At 47.6% G+C, this 22822-nt stretch overlaps 2 protein-coding genes across 5 annotated transcripts in view; one reads left to right on the plus strand and one right to left on the minus strand.

Annotated features, from left to right (window-relative positions):
• LOC144587199 (uncharacterized) overlaps positions 1-22822 on the plus strand; it is a 263842-nt gene that overhangs the window by 216228 nt on the left and 24792 nt on the right. The gene's annotated exons all lie outside the window — the stretch shown is intronic.
• Positions 8232-22282, minus strand: LOC144587252 (uncharacterized). Of its 3 annotated transcripts, none has more exons than XM_078387262.1 (3): positions 22186-22282; positions 21232-21344; positions 8232-16435 (listed from the first exon to the last, which is right to left on the minus strand). In XM_078387262.1, the coding sequence occupies exon 3, from the start codon at positions 15273-15275 to the stop codon at positions 14001-14003; it is 1275 nt and encodes a 424-aa protein (XP_078243388.1). In that variant the 5' UTR covers positions 15276-16435; positions 21232-21344; positions 22186-22282; the 3' UTR covers positions 8232-14000. The 3 variants fall into 3 exon arrangements, with proteins under 3 accessions (XP_078243388.1, XP_078243389.1, XP_078243390.1); XM_078387263.1 differs by having other exon boundaries at positions 8232-16455; XM_078387264.1 differs by having other exon boundaries at positions 22186-22280.

Raw genomic sequence — 22822 nt, forward strand, 5'->3', positions numbered from 1 at the left:
TAGCTGCCAAATCGTCATAGAATTTGTCTTTGACTTCTGTTGTGGATGACAGTGTTGGTGCATATGCACTGATGAGGGTTACCAGTCCCGCTGATGAGTGGAGCTGCAGAGACAGGATTCTTTCACTCCCCACAGTAGGTGGAACAATGGATCTCAGCAGAGTATTTCTGACCGCAAAGCCAACACCATATTCCCTGGTCTCGTTCAATGGTTTTCCCTGCCAGAAGAATGAGAAGTTTTTGACTGTGTGGACCACAACAAACTATGGCAAATCCTTAAAGAAATGGGAGTGCCTGACCACCTTATCTGTCTCCTGAGAAACCTATACGTGGGACAGGAAGATACAGTTAGAACTGGATATGGAACAACTGATTGGTTCAAAATTGGGAAAGGAGTATGACAAGGCTGTATATTGTCCCCCTGCTTATTCAACTTATATGCAGAATACTTCATGCGAAAGGCTGGACTGGAGGAATCCCAAGCCGGAATTAAGATTGCCGGAAGAAATATCAACAACCTCCGATATGTAGATGATACCACTCTGATGGCAGAAAGTGAGGAAGAATTAAGGAACGTTGTAATGAGCATGAAAGAGGACAGTGCAAAAAACGGTCTGAAGCTCAACATCAGAAAAACTAAGATCATGGCCACTGGTCCCATCACCTCCTGGGAAACAGAAGGAGAAGACATGGAGGCAGTGACAAATTTTACTTTCTTGGGCTCCATGATCACTGCAGATGGAGACAGCAGCCATGAAATTAAAAGACGCTTGCTTCTTGGGAGGAAAGCAATGACAAACCTTGACACCAGAGACATCACCTTGCCAATGAAAGTTCGCATAGTCAAAGCTATGGTTTTTCCTGTCGTGATGTATGGAAGTGAGAGCTGGACCATAAAGAAAGCTGACCACCGTAGAATTGCTCACTGGAAGGACAGATCCTGAAGCTGAGGCTCCAATACTTTCGCCATCTCATGAGAAGACTCCTTGGAAAAGACCTTGATGTTAGGAAAGCATGAAGGCAAGAGGAGAAGGGAACGACAGAGAATGAGGTGGTTGGACAATGTCATTGAAGCTACCAGAATGAATTTGACCCCACTCCGGGAGGCAGTGGAAGATATGAGGGCCTGGCGTGCTCTGGTCCATGGGGTCACGAAGAGTCGGAGACGACTAAACGACTAAACGAACGAAATGATGCATTTTATATCTGTATTCTATATGCATGTTCTATTTCTTATTGTTTATATCAAATCCTTAGACCTCACTTGATACTCCTATGTGACAGTAAAGCAAGTTCTCACACCACATTCCTGCATTTCAAAGCATGGTAGATACAATGACCTCCCAGACCCAGGCAACAGGAAGATATCACATCACAATGAGCCACAATGAGATAACATTTAAGTTTCGTTTCCCAAACAAGGCGGCTTTTCTCTCTTCAGTGGAAAAAAACACCACAACCTACAAACAGTATTCAAGCCCATCACAAAAATACAACAAATGTTACGGTCAGCAAAGGAGAGAAGGGACCCACTCACCACCGCAGGAGTATACCGGATACCTTGCAGTTGTGGCCAGGTATATATTGGAACCACAAAACAAAGCATGAAAGAACATGAGAGACACTGCAGACTAAAACAACCAGAAAAATCTGCAGTAGCTGAACATGCCCTGAAATAAAATGGACATGAAATTCTATTTCAAAATACTGAAATACTGGACAACACCAGCAATCATTACATCAGAATGCACAGGAAAGCCATTGAAATCCACAAGCTCCAGCACAGTTTCAACAAAAAAGAGGAAAGTATGAAGCTCAACAAAACTTGGCTCCCAGCTCTCAAAAATACAGCATGCAAAAGGTCAACGAACTCTACCCAGCCACAAGGACAGGGGATCACTACACACAAAAGACCAGCTAAGGACACCCATCAACCACAGGATTAGATAATCTCTTCTCCTTAGCATAACAATATACACTAATCACCCATCTACACAAAAAGACAAAAGCCTATCTCACAGCCATAAATACTGCACTCCCAAGCCAACTACACTAGAGCACAGGTTGCTGTCCTCTGAAGATGCCGGCCACAGAGACTGGCGAAACGTTAGGAAGAACAACCTCCAGAACACGGCCAAAGAGCCCGAAAAATCCCACAACTATTAGATCCCAGCCGTGAAAGCCTTTGCGAATATATTCGTCGTCGTTTAGTCGTTTAGTCGTGTCTGACTCTTCGTGACCCCAAGGACCAGAGCACGCCAGGCCCTCCTATCTTCTACTGCCTCCCGGAGTTGTGTCAAATTCATGTTGGTTGCTTCGCAGACACTGTCCAGCCATCTCATCCTCGGTCGTCCCCTTCTCCTCTTGCCCAACATCAGGGTCTTTTCCAGGGAGTCTTTTCTTCTCATTAGATGGCCAAAGTACTGGAGCCTCAGCTTCAGGATCTGTCCTTCCAGTGAGCACTTAGGGTTGATTTCCTTTAGAATTGATAGGTTTGTTCTCCTTGCAGTCCAGGGGATTCTCAAGAGTCTCCTCCAGCACCACAATTCAAAGGCATCAATTCTTCGGCAGTCTGCTTTCTTTATGGTCCAGCTCTCACTTCCATACATCACGACAGGAAAAACCATAGCTTTGACTATTCGGACTTTTGTTGGCAAGGTGATGTCTCTGCTTTTTAAGATGCTGTCAAGATTTGTCATCGCTTTCCTCCCAAGATTTCGTGGCTGCTGTCTCCATCTGCAGTGATCATGGAGCCCAGGAAAATAAAATCTGTCACTGCCTCCATATCTTCCCCTTCTATTTCCCAGGAGGTAATGGGACCAGTGGCCATGATCTTAGTTTTTCTGATGTTGAGTTTCAGACTGTTTTTTGCACTCTCCTCTTTCACCCTCATTACAAGGTTCTTTTCCCTCCTCACTTTTTGCCATCAGAGTGGTATCATCTGCATATCGGAGGTTGTTGATATTTCTTCCAGCAATCTTAATTCCAGCTTGGGATTCCTCCAGTCCAGCCTTCCGCATGATGTATTCTGCATATAAGTTGAATAAGCAGGGGGACAATATACAGCCTTGTCGTACTCCTTTCCCAATTTTGAACCAATCAGTTGTTCCATATCCAGTTCTGTTTCTTCCTGTCCCACGTATAGGTTTCTCAGTAGATAGATAAGGTGGTCAGGCACTCCCATTTCTTTAAGAACTTGCCATAGTTTGTTGTGGTCCATGTGATGAGATGGGTTTTTGAGTTAAAATCTTTTAAGGCATATGGGTTTTCTAATTATGAAATGAGCCAGAGAGGTTCCATCTTGTTTCTTTGTATAAAGTATCTGTACTATGCTGACAGTCCACACAGTCAAAGGCTTTTGCATAGTCAATGAAGCAGAAGTAGATATATTAATTAATATATTAATATAATATATATTATATAATATATATGAATTAATATATTAAACTACCCTAAATAGAAGATCTAGAAAAACTTACTGAATTGTTCCGTGGTATCGTGCTGTCCCACAACCCTACTTGGGGAGATATGGTACATCTGCTCAATATGCTCTTAACAGAGGCTGAGCAGAAACCGATTTGGGATTCAGCACGTAAATATGCCACGGAAAGACAATACAAACCATTCCTATCTATCCCCATTAGAAGTTGTTCCGCAAACCCATCCCGCTTGGGACCAGGGTCAAGGGGATGAGCAAATGCAGAGTCTCCAAAGATTTCAGGAGGCGATCATAGAAGGACTAAGAAAACAAATTGCCAACCACAAAGTTTATGAAGTGTTCCAAAAGAAAGATGAAAATCCAGGTGAATATTTGGAATGGCTGGTAAAAGCATTCTGGCAGTACACTGATTTGGACCCCGAAAGGGAAAATTCTAGCACTTTTCTCAACTCAATTTACATCAAGAACTCATACGAGGATATTAGGCGAAAGTTAAACAAGGTAGATGGCCATTTGTCCGTCCCTATTCAACAATTGATAGAGGTTGCCTTTAAGGTTTAAAACAACAGATCACCAGAGGAAGCAAAGGAGGCATAGAAACTCATGCTAGCCGGCACACAAGGAGGGGGATATCATAGAGGGGGATATTCCAGGTACAGATCCCTGCGTAGAGGCATGGCCGGCAGAGGCAGAGGATGGGGGGATGATTTGGGGATCAGAATCCAGGGAACCAAGGTGGTCCATACCAAGGGGGAGGAGAATGCAGGATGTGTGGGGAATTCGGGCATTGGGCCAAATTTTGCCCCCAGAATCAATATAGGGAACAGTCCTCCTGTCACTTCTACCAGGAACCTAGTCACTGGGCTGATGCCTGCCCCTACTGGGCAGCCCAACAAGCACAGAGACCTCAAGCCCCAGCTCATGCCATCCCCAACCAACATCCCTTCCCTCGTCCTCCAGCCCCAGATGCGGTATATGTTCTGGAGGCGGAGACAGAACAGCAATGATGAGGTCCCGGGGTATTCCACCTCCCACCCGGTGACCCCATGGGGACCTGAGGGTGGGTAATCAGGATATTCCCTTCCTAATTGATACTGGAGTTACGTGCTCAGTCCTTACCACCAAACCCCATGGAGTCACGCCCCTTCCCGGTGGCCCTGCCCATAATGTTATTGATGCTTCAGGAGGAGTAACAAAGGTCCCCTTCCTCCCGCCAATATGGGTAAGCATCGGGGGATCTACCTTGGACCATGAATTTCTCTTTATTGAAAAATGCCTTGCTAGCCTCCTAGGGAGGGATCTGCTAATGAAATTAGGAGCCAAACTTGAATCCAATTCCAAGGGATGCCGCTTAGCACTTGGCAACGTGACAGCCACTGCTTTCCTTACCTTGAAAGGACACAGACTTTCCCCAGGATCTACGGATCCTCTACTTACCAAGCAATAGCTCAGGTAGTCCCCTGGGTATGGGCTGATGGTACCCCTGGCAGAGCAAAGACAGCTGAGCCTGTTATAGTACAGTTAAAACCCAATAGGAAGCCTGTTAAGATTCGACAGTATCCTCTTAAACTAGAAACATGATTAGGTCTTCAGAAAGTTGTTAAGATGCTCCTTGAAGCAGGCCTCATTTTGCCTTGCCACTCTGAATTCAATACTCCCATCCTGGGAGTTCCAAAGAAGGAAGGTAGATACCAGCTGGTACAATATCTTCGGGCCGTGAATGAGGTAAATTGTGACATCACCTCTGTGGTCCCAAACCCTTACACTTTAGTGACACTCATTCCTGGCTCCCACGCCTTCTTCACATGCCTAGATTTGAAAGATGCCTTTTTTACTATACCACTTGAACCTAGCTCCTACCATATCTTTGCCTTCACGTGGGAGGACCCCCCAGGGACCCCCGGTATCCCCTCAGGCCAGTATGCATGGGGTGTCCTCCCCCAGGGGTTCAAAAACAGCCTGACTTTATTTGGGGAAGCCCTGAGTAAAATCTTGAGACTTCCCAAGGTGTCTTGCTGGGTGATTCAATACGTGGATGACCTCCTATTGTCCGCGACTAATCAAACTGAGCGCCTTCAGACTACGGTCGATCTTCTCAATTTTCTGGGGTATGAGGGGTTCAAGGTGTCTCAAGACAAGCCACAAGTTGCACGGGAGGAAGTTAGTTATTTGGGGTTTCTGATTTTGATTTCGAAGGGACAGAGGAGGTTGAGGAAGGATAGAGTGGGGACTATATGTGCAGTACCCCTCCCAAACACTAAGAGGGCTTAGCGCACATTCCTTGGCATGGCGGGATTCTGCAAAATATGGATTCCCAATTTTTCAGTTTTTGCCTGACCCCTCTTTGATGAGCTAAAGGGTGTGGGAGAAAAGGTGGAAAACACCCTGGTCATGAGGAGGGTGTTTGAGGAGATTATACAGAGACTCCTCTCCGCTCCAGCTCTTGAGCTGCCAGATCCAGAGAAGCCGTTTGAACTGTTTGTACATGAACAGCAAGGTATGGCACTTGGTGTCCTGACCCAACAAGTTGGCAGCTGACGGAGGCTGGTTGCATACTTGTCTAAGTTGCTGGATAACGTGACCAAAGGATGGCCATTGTGTCTCCGAGCAGTAGTGGCAGCTGTCCTCCTTGCTAAAGAGGCTCAGAAATTCTCTCTAGGTGCCCTAGTTACTATACATGTCCCACATGCGGTGACTACAGTACTGGAGCAGAAGGGAGGGAAAGAGGGGAAGTGTTAGGTAAGAAAGGGACAGTGGGTGAAAATGGTTGGATGTACACAGAGGATGGGAAGATTGTTCTCCCCAGACAGCTCACCCGGCATTTCATGTGGGAACTCCATAGGTGTACCCATGCTAGTCCTCAGGTCATGCTTGACAGCGTCCGGCCCTGGGCCTATGGACACGGTCCCTCCTCCTTATCCCAAGATGTAGCAGATGCATGTGAGATTTGCTGTAAAGATAACCCTCACACTGGCCTTTGCCAAGGCCCTATGGGTACTCAACCGAAAGGGCTCTGGCCTGGGTCCCGATGGCAAGTAGATTTTACAGAAATGAAACCTCACAGGGGGTACAAATACTGCCTCATCTTTGTAGACACACTCACATGCTGGCCCAAAGCCTTTCCTACCAGGATGGAATAGGTGAAAGTGGTTGATCGATTCTTACCACATGACATCATTCCACGACATGGGATCCCCGGGAGGGAATTTCATCAGATAACAGGCCCCATTTTGTTGCCGAGATCGTCCAACAGGTCTCCACATTCTTGAATATTCAGTGGAAGCTCCATGCAGCCTATCGCCCGCAGAGCTCCGGCCAGGTGGAGCGCCTCAATCAAACCTTAAAAGCTCATCTTAGAAAAATGATGCCGAAAACCAGTTTGGAGTGGGTTGATTTGCTTCCTTAAGCCCTCGTTTGTATCCACATTCTCCCTCGCGGTACGCTAGCTATCAGCCCTTATAAAGCTATGTACGGCCGTCCTTTCATCATTGCAGCCCTCCCCACTGGGGATTCCCCATTGCCAAGGAAAGGGGGGGAAGATTTGCATTACTATCTCTTGGGCATGTCTTGACTTTTGCAGGATAGCTACAGCCAATTGTTGGAGAAGGATCTCATGATGTTGGGCCGGCCCCTCCACCCCTTTTCCCTGGGAGATTGGCTCTACACGAAGTCCTTATCTGACTCACCCCTTGCGGCTAAGTGGAAAGGTCCGCTCCAAGTTATTCTTTCTACACCTTCCTGTGTTAAAGTTGAGGGACATGTCTCCTGGATTCACTACACTTGTATCAAACAGGCTTCTCCACCCCAAGACTTCATTCCGCCTCCTCCTCTGGAACCTCGCCGTCCTTCACGGGACCGGTGGGCTATAAAAGGTGTGGATGGTCTCCAATTCCTGTTCCAGCAGCAACCCTGACAACCTCCGGAAGAGTGAACACTTTGAACTTTTCTTACCATGGGTTCCCCCTTTATCTGCCTTCTGATCCTTGGTTGTTTCCTAAGGGGGGTTTTTCTCTTTTGAGGACAATACTATGGTACATCTGCATCAAGAAGTTGTACGCCATGCTCCCCTCCCGAATTGTTGGATTTGTACTGTTGCTTGGGATTACCTTCATGGCCTGTTCTTCTCGACCTTTCTGATTGGTATAACCAGTCTATCGACACCATTGAGATAAGCCCTTCTGATATCCCTCCGTTTTCTCTAAAGGGACCCCAACAGGTGGCCCCTATATGCTTTAATAAAACTCTAGGCATCACTCAACCCCTAGGTACTTGGAAGAATTGTACTTTAACATTTTTGTGGGATGGGATCGCCTGGATGCTACATGGGGACCCCATCCCATTTCTTAACCACAGCAAGAACAGCACCAGGTTCACTCTATACACTCTCTGCAATACCCTCAGGCTCTCACGACCCCGAAACCCCTAATTATCACCACTCTACATATTATACACAACTCCAAGCCACTACGCCTTAATTTTGGGTTTTGGTGGTTCTGTGGTCTTAAGGCTTTTAAAGTCTTACCCCCTGATTGGGAAGGTATTTGCGCCATGTTTTATGCCATGACATTGTATATTGATATTCTGTAGACCATTATTGATGCTCTATATGTATTTTACATATGTATTCTATATGCATGTAGAGTTTATATCAAATCCTTGGACCTCACTTGATACTCCTGACCTATGTGACAGTAAAGCAAGTTCTCACACCACATTCCTTCATTTCAAAGCATGGTAGATACAATGACCTCCCAGACCCAGGCAACAGGAAGATATCACACCACAACAAGATAACATTTAAGTTTCATTTCCCAAACAAGCCGGCTTTTCTCTCTTCAGTGAACACAACAATTTAGGAGACACATGGGCACAGATGGTATGCATAGGGAGGAAGGATGCCATCTATATTTTGACACCACTAGGAGAATTGCTGTTCTTGAAGGCCATACAGTGAGGCCCAGGAAATGCTACATAAACATATCAATGAGATAAGGAGAACGAAGGAACATCCTCTTCAGACTTGCAGGCATTTTTGGGGCATAACATGACCCTGGGTCAAGGGAACATGGGGGCACAGTACGGATATTCAGGTATAGCCAATAAACTAGACGTACGGAACATCTTGGACCAATGGGAAGGAGGATCCAAGTTTTCAGGTCCAAGGAACCAATAAGAATATTTCACTTTATGGCTTTTTGTGTAGAAACCTTATAAAATATCTGCACTTTCTATTTGGGGCCTTTTCTCTGCTTATCGCAGCTGATTGTGCATCTTAGTCTGTTGACTGCGCCAGAGTTCTGAACCTAAAATACTGTGCTAAGGTTCCCCTTGACAATTTTTGTCCAGTCGTGTTCGACTCTAGGGGGCGGTGCTCATCCCCGTTTCCAAGCCATAGAGCCAGTGTTTTGTCTAAAGACAATCTTCCGTGGTCACATGGCAAGTGCGACTTAGAAACGGAACGCTGTTACCTTCCGACCGAGGTGGTCCCTCTTAATTTACTCGCATTTGCATGCTTTTGAACCGCTAGGTTGGCGGGAGCTGGGACAAGCGACGGGAGCTCACTCCGTTGCGTGGATTCGATCTTATGACTGCTTGGTCTTCTGACCCTGCAGTACAGGCTTCTGCAGTTCAACCCACAGCGCCACGATGTCCCCACAGTACCTGGTGCCATTTCCTCCAGAGGGGCCTCTGCCGCTGCCAGGAGTAACCATGGTGGTGTCTCTGGTTCCTCCGGTGGCAGTGCCTGGGCCAAGGATCCTGTTGGGGCTGGCAGTCCCCGGGTTGGTTTTGCGAGAAACAATGGCAGCAGTGGAGAGAGAGGTGTCGATGTGGAAGGGGTTCTGAAGCTGGCAAGCCCAATTGAGGAAAGGGCAGCAGTGGCTTCCACACATGGCCCTTCCAGCAGCACCGAAGAGGGAGCCAAAGAGGAGAATTAAAAAAGTTATGGTAGGAGAAAGAGGGGAGGGGTGGGAAATAAAGGCAGGGCAGGGGGCTGGCTGGATGGCAGGGGCCAGAAGTTGGAAATCAACTCCCCCCTTCCAAACTTGTGCTTTCTTAGCCTCACCTGGGCACTCTCTGAGTGGTATTCCTAGCACCTCCAGGTCCAGATCATTAATAAAATGGTTGAAGTGCAGAGGTCCCAGGACAGACCCCCTGGGGTACCCCACTTCTTACCTCCTCCCAGGTTGAGAATATGTTAATCATCCTCTGACTAGGGTTCTGTAGCCTGCCAGCTGTTCGCCCTTCACATTATCTGAGAATAGATTAGTCTGGCAGGATTTGTTCCTTACAAATTCGTATCGGCTTCTACTTATGACTCCTTTTTTTCCTAGGTGTTTGTATGTCGACCACTTTATAATCAGCGGTTCTAAGAGGTCTTCAGCGAGTCCCTTCAACACTCTTGGATGCAGTTCAACAAGCTGACATGCGGGACAAATGCAGATGTGTTGGAAACATCCTTATCTACCTGGGTCTGCCAATAACCTTTAAAAGTATATGTTGTAAATACACTTGGTGTTGGAAGAAGCTGTCTTTGTGTCATTCAACTGGACTGCCTGGACTGAGAAGAAACTCTGCTAACTCTGCTAACTTACACTAACAAAGAAGCTCAATAGAGCTTTCTCTTCTGGGTCGAATACCTCTGAGATCTCGGGAGAATTTTGCAGACTATCCTGCTTAACGTCTATGGTGACACTGGTCCAGTCTAGGTCAATCAATTTAAACTTGGTCTCTTTGGCTGTACACAAGGCGGTCTAATCTCTAGGGGACAATCTAAATTGATCAAGATTTCAGTGCGGCATGAGTTTTTAAGAGCTTTAGCATTAATATTTTTAGCTCATGGGCTAAATAAAGATGTTGGAAGGGCTTGATTTTCAAAATACCTCACTTTCACCAGTCCGTATTTTAGAAAGGCCTCCTTGGCTCTATTAATTTCAGAGAGGAGAACCTTAACAGGTGTTATTTGCCCTTACATTGAGAGCATGCCTCCCTGGATGATCAGAGTTGCGGGGTCCACGTGGTCCTCTGTCTCTCAATAGACTGAGGGTTGGACTGGAGATTAGGCTGCAGATGGAAGGTTAGCTCTTTAGATATTCCACTCTGTGCTAATTCGATAATTCGGGGGGAGGGATTTTTTGTGAATTAAGGCTAACCCTATGACTAAAGCTCTTTCCACATTTCATGCATTTATATGGTTTCTCCCCTGTATGAGTTATTTGATGGGAACTCATGGTACCGCTGTGACTAAAGCTCTTTCCACATTCCATGCATTTATATGGTTTCTGCCCCATGTGTTTTTTTCTTGTGAACTGAGGCCACTGCTCTGACTGAAGCTCTTTCTACATTCCATGCATTTACAGTGGTGCCTCTCAAGATGAATTTAACTTGTTCCATGGTTAATGTTTGTGATGAATTTGGTTATGAAAACTAGAAAGTGATTTACTGATGGGATATGTGGTTATGAAGTTAGCCTGAAAGAATCAATTTTGGTCTCTGTGTGTTTGAAAGTGGAAAATTCCAAAAGACAGTTCTCTTCACAGCTTTGCTTCCCAAAAATTGGTCAGCCTGACCTGTTATCTCGTTGCCTAGCAACGGTGGCCTGGTACAGGGGGAGCAAAGACATAACATTCCAGGAGTCTCATGAGAAGATGGGGCGGGACAAGTTACTTTTTTCCTTACCCCTGATTGGTTGTTAACTGGAAGAAGAAGGGAGGAGTAAGTTCCAACAGAAGAGAAGAAAGAGAGTTAAGATGGAAGACAGCAGAAAGACACAGGAGGGACTTTACTTTTAAATGGATATTAAGACAGGACTTTTCCTGTTGGACTGATGGATTATTGATTTTCCAGAAGATTGGTATGTCTTTGATTGAACTATGGACTTTACAGTATTACTATAAGATGTAGATTTTTGGCTTAAGTTAGAGGGGAAGCTTGCCTTTCCCAATTTCATTAGTTAGTAAGTTTGTTATGTATGTTTCTTCTAGAGGAGTCCAGTTTCTTGTCTAACTGGATGAGATGGAAATGTACATAGATGCCTTGCTTTGCATAAACTTTATTCTTTCATAACTTTATTTTTCTAATAAAACAAAATATGCTTAAGATCTGGAGTTTGGCTTCTTGAATAGAACAGATGCTACATTAGTTATCTGGTTTACCTAATTGGATGTTCTTTACAAGGCCACGGAAATGTAACGCTACCTGGGGTCCAAAATATTCCTGAGTGCTAGGAGAATTAGATTCCCTAGAACTCACGTGTATGTCTTGGTTCTCAAAGAAATCGGGTCAGACTTGGTGCATGAGTGAAGGAGCTGCCCTAGGGTAAAATTTGTTGGACCCAGTTTTGCCTGTTTAGGGAGCCATTCACTCAGAATCCTCTCTGTCCCGTAGCAGAACAGTTTCTCAGGAAACTGGCTTTGCTCACAATGTTGTCTTGCAAAAAAATTGTTTTGCGAAATGCGTTTTCCCATAGGAATGATTGAAATCTAATTAATGCGTTCCTATGGGCAAAAAAGTCAAACTTAATAAGTTCTCTTTAAAGCCATCCATATTGTGCAGGTGATTTCAAAAATTTCAATTAAAAAACTTTAACTTTTTTAACATAATAGAAAAACATTAAAAAATCAGCAAACATGAGGCAGGAACAAAAACGGAAAACATTCATCTTGCGAAGCACGGCCATAGGAACATTCATCTTATGAGTCATCAACACATCGCCAAAAACATTCGTCTTGCGAGTTTTTCGTCCTGCAAGGCTTTCGTCTTATGAGGCACCACTGTATATGGTTTCTCACCTGTGTGTTTTTATGTAAACTGAGGACACTGTTGAGACTGAAGATCTTTCCACAATCCATGCATGTATGGTTTCTCCCTGCTGTGTGTTTTTTGATGTGTATTAAGGTCACTTCTGTAAGTGAAACTCTTTCCACATCCCATGCATTTATTATTATTATTATTATTATTATTATTATTATTATTATTATTATTATTATTATTATTATTATTATTATTATTATTATTATTATTATTTATTTATTTATTTATTTATTTATTTATTTAATTTAATTTATATCCCGCCTATCTAGTCGTGGTGGACTACTCTAGGCGGCCAACAACAGAGATAAAATACAATAACATAAAACAGCATAATTACAACAACAATTAAAAATAGGGAGACAATAAAGGAGAGAAGAAAATCAAAAGTAATCTGGAGAGAAGGCCTGCCGAAACATCCAAGTCTTTAATAGGTTCTTAAAGGTGCCCAGCGAGGGAGCTCCGCGAATGCCAGGAGGTAAGTTATTCCAAAGGCGAGGAGCCACCGCCGAGAAGGCCCTATTTCTTGTTTTCTCTTTTCGGGCCTCCCTCGGCGTTAAGCTCCTCAGCCTCACCTCCTGGCTCGCCCATGTGACCCGGGTAGAACTTGGTGGGAGTAGGCGTTCCTCCAGGTATCGAGGCCCTAAACCGTTTAGGGCTTTATACGTAAGCGTTAACACTTTGAAGTCGATGCGGAACCTGATGGGCAGCCAATGCAATGCGGCCAGAGTGGGTGAAATATGTTGGAATTTTTTCACTCCACTGAGTAATCTGGCTGCCGCATTCTGCACCACCTGTAATTTCCGCAGCAACCTCAAAGGAAGCCCCACGTAGAGCGCATTACAGTGGTCTAATCTTGAGATTATGAGCGCATGTACTAAGATGGTGAGTGCCCCCACATCCAGGTAGGGCCGCAGCTGGGCTATCCACCTGAGGTGAAAAAAGGCGGTGCGGACCACCGACGCCACCTGTGACTCCATGGAGAGCACCGGGTCCAGATGGATCCCCAAGCTGCGTACACCATCCTTTGCAGGGAGAGTCACCCCCCCAAAAGAGAGGGAGTTTCCCAAATCCCCAACTGAGGCTCCACGGGGCCGAGACTCTCTCCCCAAGCTGCACTCTCTGGGGGCGGTCCTCCAAGAAGGAACGGAGCCAGGACAATGCCAGGCCACCTATTCCCAACTCGGAGAGCCTCCCCAGGAGGATACCGTGGTCAATGGTATCAAAGGCCGCTGAGATGTCGAGGAGGACCAACAGGGACACTTTGCCCCTATCGGCCTCCCTCAATAGGTCATCACACAGGGCGACCAAAGCCGTTTCTGTGCCGTGGCGCGGCCTGAAGCCCGACTGGAATGGAACCAGGGCATCTGTTTCATCCAGGAGCGCTTGAAGCTGGTCGGCCACCACCCTCTCGACTACCTTGCTAAGGAAAGAAACATTGGCGACGGGCCTGTAGTTGCCAATTTCGTCCGCCGCCAAACTAGGTTTCTTCCTGATGGGCCTAATGAGTGTGTCCTTCAGGGCAGATTGAAATCTGCCCTCAAGGAGAGACCCATTTATTATAGCCGTGGCCCACTCCGTTGTTAGCGGCCTGGCTGCTTTGATTAGCCAGGCCGGGCAAGGGTCCAAAGAGGAGGTGGTGGCACGACAGCGGTCAAGTGCCCTGGAGACAGTGTCAGGCGTAACAGGCTGAAAGGTGTCCAGGATCACCGGGCAAGACGGAGCACTGGACATCTCAGCTCGACTCACTGTGCTCAAAAAGGAGAGAGGTCCCGGCGGATGGCTTCCACTTTTGATTTTAAAAATGCTGCAAATTGGTCCGGTGAAAAACTAGGGGGAGGCCCATCGCCCGGACCAATTCCGGAGAGGTCGCGTACTATACGGAATAACTCCGCCTGCTGGTTGGACGCCTCGCTTATCCGGTTAGCGAGGTATGATCTACTAGCAGCCTTAGCAAGATAAAGGTTAGTAGCGACCCTGACAGCTATCCTATTGAAATCCGTTGGGACCTTTCTCCATTTGCGCTCTAGCCGTCTCCTGACCCGCTTCCTCGCCCGGAGGTCCCGATTAAACCAGGGTGCCGGGCGGTCTCTGCAACGGAGAGGGCGTTTAAGTGCGATCATGTCAACAGCCCTAGTCGCGGCAGCAAACCAGCCATCCACCAGAGCCTCGACAGGAGCGCCAGCCAGGTCAGCCGTAACACCTCTCATGGCATCCTGGAATCCAACCGGATCCAGTAGCCTTCGAGGGCGGACCATAACAATAGATCCCTGCTCCCTGCAGGGGGGGAGAGCCATTTTAATGATACACTTTATTAGGTGGTGATCCAACCATGACAAGGGTACCGACTCAAGGTCAGTCACCATCGGACCACTCTCGCTCCCATTAGCGGAAAAAACCAAGTCAAGTGTGTGGCCACCCACGTGGGTGGGGCCGTTAACATGTTGGGACATGTTCAAGAAGGTCATGGTCTCCAAGAACTCAAGAGCTGGCGCGGAGGTCTCTGCCCCCGCATGCACGTTGAAATCCCCCAAAACCAATAGGTTCGGGGAACTCAGCAGTGCCGCGGAGACAAAGTCCACCAGCTCCGGTAAGGAAATGGCTGGGTCGCGGGGAGCTCGGTAACCCAGTAAGATCCCAATACCATCCCTGGCCCCAATTGACACGTGGAGGGCCTCAAGACCCAGCTTTACCACTGAGGAGCACCTAGCGACCTGCAAGTTGGATTTGTGGACAATGGCTACTCCCCCCCGACCCTCCAGTCTACCCTGGTGTTGGACAGCATAACCAGGCGGGCAGATGAGTGCTAGAGGGGGACCCCCCTCTCCGCCGATCCATGTTTCGGTTATGCAAGCCAGGTCTGCATCCTCCTCCAGGATAAGGTCGTAGATTACCTGGGCCTTATTGGATACAGACCTGGCATTCAACAACACCAGGTGTAGGGTGGAAGGCTGACTGGTCTGGCTGCCTCGATACTGGGGGCTGGTCACGATCTCAGAACAATGTACAGCCTTCAGACATCTGTTCATCGTTCTTCTTGCACGAGTGGGGTTTCTCCCCTGTGTGTGTTTTTTGAAGTAAACTGAGGCCAGTGCTGCGAATGAAACTCTTTCCACATTCCATGCATTTATATGGTTTCTTCCCTGTGTGTGTCTTTAGATGTGAATTGAGGCCACTGCTCTCAGTGAAACTCTTTCCACATTCCATGCATTTGTATGGCTTCTCCCCTGTGTGTGTTTTTTGATGTGAACTCAGGCCACTGTTGTCAGTGAAGCTCTTTCCACATTCCATGCATTTATATGGTTTCTCCCGTGTGTGTATTTTGATGTTTATTAAGGTTACCACTCTGAATGAAGCTCTTACCACATTCCATGCATTTATATGGTTTTCCCCCTGTGTGTGTTTTTTCATGTGATCTGAAGCTACTTCTGTAAGTGAAACTCCTTCCACATTCCATGCATTTATATGGTTTCTCCCCTGTGTGAATTTTTTGATGTTCATTAAGGCTACCACTCTGACTGAAGCTCTTTCCACATTCCAGGCACTGATGTGATTTTTCCCCTGTGTGTATTTTTTCATGTGCATTTGGGTGATGTCTATGACGGAAGCTCTTTAAACATTCCATGCATGTATGTGGTTTCTCCCCTGTGTGGTTTTTTTATGTGAACTGAGGGTTCTGCTCTTACTGAAGCTTTTCCCAAATTCCAAGCATTGATATGGTTTCTCCTGAGAATGAGTTATTTCATGTGAAGTTTGGTGACTGCTGTGGCTGGAGCTCCTTCCACATGGCATGCAATTATATTCCTTCTCTCCACTCATGATTTTTTCATGTATAATATATTCTTTGTTCACAGTCATGCTTTTTCCACGTTCCATGCATTCAACTGTTTTCATGTTCTTGGTGAACTCTCCCATGTCGATTGGTATTTCAGGTATACTTGTATTCTTTTCTGCAGAGGGGACCCTTTCTCCTTCCTCGTTTTTCATGGCTTTTTCATACAATTAGGAGACCTTAAACCTTAGACTCTGGAGAGGCTGGAAATTTCCTTTCCGCTCTTGTTGTCTCCCCTCCTTTCTGCTGTGTTTCTTCTTTTTGGTATCTATTTCTTGTCTTTTCTTTTTTCCCATGTGCTTCTTTTTGGTTACAGAAAAGCTGGCCACATAAAATATTTGTTCACTCGTTTAATACCTGAAAGGGGGGGGGAAAGACTGGGAGCACAGCACAGAACAGACTATCAAGCAAAGTTATTGGCATTCTCTTTGACTGTCAGGAGGAAGGCACAAACCCCAGAGCTTCACCAAGGAGCAGAAAAATGAAAATGTAAAGATCCTTGTGACTTAATTCCTTTGATTTTTGGATGGTGAAAACCCTTTACTTATGAGTAGACATGGTCTAGAGGGGCGGGGTAAAAATCAAATAAATAAATAAATAAAATAAATAAAATCAAATGTTTTAATTGCTAACGTGTTTTAAATATGGAATTAACTTTCCTGACCATTTCTATGTTATAACCATCTTAGTCTCCAAGATGGGAATAGAAAACCAGATATGAAATATTTCAGCTTCACATTGATGTATAAAGACCAATAAATGAGGGCAGAATAACTTTGTTTCCAAGCAGAAATGAAAATGAATTAGGAAATATTCTGGAAAAGGCAAGGAAACACTTGACTGAGATTGCATAAAATAAATGTTCAGGTTTAACATTAGTCCTTGCTAGGAAAACTAATACTGAAACATCCTCAAATCCTCCACTTTCCAGGGGACAGGCAGGGAGGAATGCAAAAATATGACATTTCACATGTATAGAGTGTTCAAAGAATTACAGGGCATCCGGGAAAATCAGCCCAGTGGAAATGTACGATGTGTTGAACAGCTGATGCCTGAAAGAGTGAGCTCTCCAGCCAAGTCTGGGAACAAGGTCACAGGGGAGAATAACCTTGCCACAGCTGAGCGTTCAGGGTGGAGTCAAGAAAGAAGAGAATTCAAAAAGTATTGAATATACTCATGTTGCATGTGTTAATCTGACATTACAATAATGGAACTGACTAACTTGGGAGGTAGTGAAGGCTCCAGTCCTGGAGGCATTGAAGAAAAAGCCTGGCAGTCACCTGTCAGATACACTCTAATTGGGATTGATGCAGGGGGTTTGGACTTAGAATCATAGACTCTCAACGTTGGAAGAAACCACAGGGACCACCCAGTCCAACTCCCTGCCATGCAGGAACTCGATCAAAGCACTCCTGACCGATGGCCATCCAGCCTCAGCCTAAAAACCTCCAAAGAAGGAGACTCCACCAAATTCCAAGGCAGCCTCCTCTACTTCCGACCAGCTCTGACTATTAGCAAGTTCTTCAGAGATTCAGGTGGAATCTCTTTTCCTGGAGTTCGAAGCCATTGCTCCCTTTCCTAGTGTCTCGAGCCGTGGAAAACAAACCTGTTCCTTCCTTGACATGACATCCCTTCAAATATTTAAACATGGCTGAGACTTCCGGCTTGACACCGCGACGAGACAGCAGCAGGAGGACAGAGCTCTGTCCCCTGGGCTGAAATTCTGACCTGCTTGGGACACCAAACGGTGTCGGAACCACCCTGGAGGGGTGGTGAACTGGGGGAAGCCTGTTGATCACGGGAGGGGGGGCGGCGGCCATCCCGTTTGATCCAGGAAACTCCCTAATCAGCCAACGGGCAGAAACAAGCAATCTTTGCTTGCCAAGTCATTGGTAGCCAACTAATGAGAACAACAATCAAGCGATATAACATCAACGTTACTACGGGTGAGATAACTAACTGCTTCTGATTACCCCTGGACAGTACAATACAATAAGGGAAAGAACCTTCTATCACTCTCATGAATTATTAGCGGCAGATAATCTGGAGAGAGGATGCCGGCCACAGAGACTGGCGAAACATTAGGAAGAACAACCTTCAGAACATGGCCAAAGAGCCCGAAAAACCCAGAACAGCCATTAGAAACCAGCTGTGAAAGCCTTTGTGAATACAGAGACATTACCTTGCCGACAAAGGTCCACATAGTCAAAGCTATGGTTTTTTCAATAGCAATGTATGGAAGTGAGATCTGGACCATAAAGAAGGCTGACTGCCGAAGAATTGGTGCTTTTGAATTGTGGTGCTGGAGGAGACCCTTAAGTATCCCCTGGACTGCAAGGAGAACAAAATTTTCTGTTCTGATGGAAATCAACCTTAAGTGCTCCCTGGAAGGTCGGGACAGAAGAGGCAGAGGGTCCACACTCCCAATCCAGAAAAGGGGGAACTGGGAAGCTCAGAGAGAGCAATTCCTCCATTTAAAAAAAAAAACAGATTTGATGCATTGCATCCCATTGCAGTTGAAATCTAAGGTTTCACAGAGAGGAATTTAGGGACGTGTTGTTCTGCTTCTTGAGGAGATAGTTGGGTTTCCTGGTGTTGCTTCAAAGCGGCTGCTCCCAGTTGGTAGGAAGCCCTCTAAAGAAATGGATTTAATTTTAATTTTTTTCCCCTACTCTTTCCTGGATCCCCCCTAGAAGAGCTATGGAAGGAAAACCTCTTCAACCATCTGAAAAAGTCAGAAAGTGTGTCTGTGTCTGTGTGTTGGGGGGGGGGAGGCCATCCTTCGACCCCTCCCTCCCTCCCTCCCTCCCTCCCTCTCAGCTGACCCCCCACTCCTTCCTTCTTCAGATCCTTCTAGCTTTGAAGATTTCCTTCCTTCTCCTTTCCCCTCCCCTCACACGTTTGAAGACACCCCAAGTGGCCTTTGGCTAGATGGGCAGTAGCATATATATAAAGAAAAGGATTTATACAAAGTCTGCCAGATTCTCCCTCCTGGTCTTCTTCATCATCATCTTCTTCTTCTTCTTGGGAGATCAGCCTCCGTGGCCAACTTAAACCCTTCCAGTCAAGCCCTTCCATATCCTACACCCCCACCCTGATATTTCCTCTCGCTTTCCTCTGCCCCCTCCTCCGCCTTCAACCTCCCCCCCACTTTTTCTGCCTCCACCCCCTTTATAGCCCCCCTCCTGCCCATCTCTCTCTCTCTCTCTCTCTGTTTCCCCCCCTCACCTTCCTCTTCCTCCTCCCAGGGCGTTCAAGCCATAAAGTACCTTTTCCTACTTTTTTTGGGGGGAGGGGAGAGATCCACGTTCCTTTTTCTTCTTTTTTCTTACACCCACCGAGGCCTCCAGGATTCAGGAGAAAGTTGGGGGGGGGAGAGAGGAAGGTCTCCTCAGAGGAAAAACCAGATTGAGCCCCCCTGCATGCACTCTCCACACACACACAAACACACACACACAGGGTGCCTTTGCTGGGAGGGGACATCGGGGGGGGTTCTTCCCTGCTTCCAGAGGGGGGGATCCCTGACCTTCCCCCCCAGATCCCCAACTCGGGAGACCCCCAAGGATTGGATTTGCAATTCGTAGAAAAAGGCTTTCCTTTTTTGTAATCGCTTTCCCACCCACCGACCTGCCCTCCGCCCCGTTATTGTGCACCCCCCACCCTTCGTAGCTCCAGGTTCCTCGTCTTCCCTCCTTGCCAAAGATGGGAAAGGAAATCCTGCTTGGGGGGGAGGACTCCCGGTTTGGACCTCAAAGCAAAACAGTCGAAAGAGAAGGAATTTCCCCCCATCCTCATCCTCATCCTGATGATGCTCCTCAACCCACTCTTCATGCTTGGAAACCTCCCTTCAAGAGAACATAGAGCTACGAAGGGGTTGAAGAGGGGGCCCCTCCCTTGTGACGTTTCAAACGGGAACTGGAAGTGGGCGCAGTGCACCTGCCTCTTTTGCTGCCCCCGCCCCGCCACCTCTCGGGTCCTGGGGAAGGAGTCTCCTTTGCAGGGAGGGTCTCCTCGGGAGTTCCCGGCAGGTCCTTCCTTTGGGCCATCGCGTGTATTGGGGGGGGGAGGAGATCTCCATGCACTTCGGGCAAGGGGTGGGTGGGAAGGGGTGCGTGAAAGGCTTCTCTCTGCGCAAAAGGCTTTGCAAAGCAGGCGCCCCCCACCCCCTCTGCCGGGGGATCTTCAGAGGAGATGCAAACACACAGGAGCACACGTGCACACACACACACACACACACACACACACACACAGACACCACCACCCCGCGCCCCAGTCGTAGTGCGTAGAGCACAAAGGTCAGGCTGACTGGCTTTGGCCATTATATGGTGTGATCCAGAGCAAATACACAGACACTTCGGCTGAACCCCTTCTTCTTCTTCTGCAGCAAATGCTGATGCTTTTCTTAATGGACTCTCTCTGCTCTCTGTCCCTGAGCAGCGACTCGAACCTGGGTCTCCCAGGTCCAGGCCTAACACTCCGCCCACTGCATTTGCTCACCTGAAAAAGGTTTTCTAGAGGGAAAAATCCTTCACACACAGACACCCCAACCTTAAAGGCACAGGTTTCATCTCTTGAGTGTACGTTTCATTGTCAGAATTTAAAAAGTGGGGATGTGGCTGAAAGTAGTTTTATTCCTGGTCTTGAAGTAGAAAATATTCCTCTACACGTTATTTCCTATGTTAATTCTCTTTTAACCTTTGTATTAAGTCAGAGGCCTATATATTTCACACCTTCCAGCCCCTCACCTTTCAACTAGCAGGTGGCCCATTAAGGAATGCTGCCCAGGGACCAAACACAAGATGGAACCATAGAATCATGGAAAAGTGAAGTTGGAAGGGGCCCACGAGGCCATCAAGTCCAACCCCCTCTGCTCAAGGGAGGAATAGAGTCCAAGCAGATCTGCCAGGTGAGGAGCTAAGTTTTTCCTGAATGCCCTCAGAGTTGGAGCACTCCCAAATAGTCAAAACATAAAACCCACCAGGGAGACGGAGGCTTGGTAACCTAAATATATTAATAAAACAAGGAAGTTGGAATACACTTTCCTCTGACATTGTGGGGGCATCGAGGGGAGGTGGGCAAACCCCAACTATCTATAAGGGACCCATTTGTTTGTTTTCCACACATTTATACCCAGGAGGCCAAAAACCCCTTACCTGGAGAGAACTTCTTGTTTTCCAGAATCCTCAAGGAGGACACGCGCGGGCGGAGCTCTCTGGCCTGGAGGCAGAAGATCCCGTTTTCTCCTGAGGAAGCACGAATTCAGCTCCTGAAAGAAAGAACACCAGCAACTGAAAGGAGAAGCCATGAGAAAAAGGGTTGAGGAAAAATTAAGGAAGAGAAGCTCCCTTCACAGAGGATGCCCCCCCCAGTGGGTGAGAAGCGATTAAAGGGGGGGCTCTGATTAAGTGGATTTCCGTCCCCCTTTTTAATTTTTTTTTTTTTTTGCCCTCTTCTCTCTTGGATTTCCCCCCCCCCCAGAAGACCCAGGAAGGAAAACCTCCTCAAGCATTGGAAAAGCTCAGTGTGTGTTTTTGTGTGTTTTGTGTGTCTCTGGGCAGTTGATGCCCCACTTTTTCTGCCCAGCCCCTTTTCTGCCTCCCCTCCCCCCCTCTCTCTGTCCCCCCCCCCTCACCTTCCTCTTCCTCCTGCCAAGCCAACTGCCCCCTCATTCCCACCCAGGGCGTTCCAGCCATAAAAGCCCTTTTTCCCACTTTTGCAGAATGGGGGGGGGGGTTCTGGACTTTGGGGGGGAACCCTTTGTGTGGGGGGGGAGAGGGGGGATGAGGTCTCCTCAAAGGAAAACCCAGGGTGAGCCCTCCCCCTTCCATGCACGCACCAAAATGACACGCACCATGGATCTCCTTGGGAGGGGACCCCCCCCCCCCGGCATCCCCAAAGAGGAGACTCGGAAGGAAAGGGGTCCCATTTGGGAGACCACAAAAGGGAGGGGAGGGAGGAGGGGCTTTTTTTGACAATCCGGAGGGAAAGGAGAAGAGCCCCCCCCTCTCTCCCTCCCCCTTCTCTCTCCTTCCCTGGGGGGGGCGTGGAAGAGGGAATTGCCCTTACCCCTTTTTTTGAATCCCCCCCCTCCGCCAGCTTGGGCTCACCTCCTTGCAGGTCCCAAGTCCGGGGAAACTCCCGTGGAGACCCCTTTGGCAGGCGCCCTCCCCAGAGACCATAGAGACGGGAGGGGACAGACGGGGCCTCCCACCACTTCCGGTTTGGAGAAAGGCCGAAAAAGGGGGAGGAGCTCCTTCTCTCCTCTTTCGTAGCTCTAGGTTCCCACCCCCTCCCAACCCCCCCCAAAAGGGTTTCTCATGAAGGAAGGGAGAGGGGAACCTGCAGAAAGGAAAGAGGGGGGTCTATGTGTGTGTGTGTGTGGGGGGGGTTATAAGGAAGAGGCCAGACCCCCCAATCCCCGAACCTGTTCTCCTGGGGGGGGGGTGGGAGAGTGACCGCCGCCATCTTGAGTGGGCCGTCGTGACGGGGGGGGGGGAACTGCCATGAGACGTCTTTGAGGGGGAGGGAGGGAGGGACAGGAGGGGGGGCTGCAGGGTTTCCGGGGGGGTCTCACAAAAGGGTCCCTCCCTCAGATCACTCTCCGCGCAAGGGACGCTCCGTGGATCGAGCCCAGGCAAGCTTTCCGGGGCCAGATCCCCTGAGGCATTTTTGTCAGGGACCAGGACGGCGAGGCCTCCAGGGTGATGATGAGGATGATAGTTCCCACTGCCCGCCCTCTGCTCC

The sequence above is a fragment of the Pogona vitticeps genome, chromosome 2 (assembly GCF_051106095.1).
Source record: "Pogona vitticeps strain Pit_001003342236 chromosome 2, PviZW2.1, whole genome shotgun sequence".
Taxonomy (NCBI): domain Eukaryota; kingdom Metazoa; phylum Chordata; class Lepidosauria; order Squamata; family Agamidae; genus Pogona; species Pogona vitticeps.

What these genes read in the sequence shown, in the direction of transcription:
- LOC144587252 (XM_078387262.1), bottom strand. Translation starts at nt 15,275, where the DNA reads ATGAACAGATGTCTGAAGGCTGTACATTGTTCTGAGATCGTGACCAGC.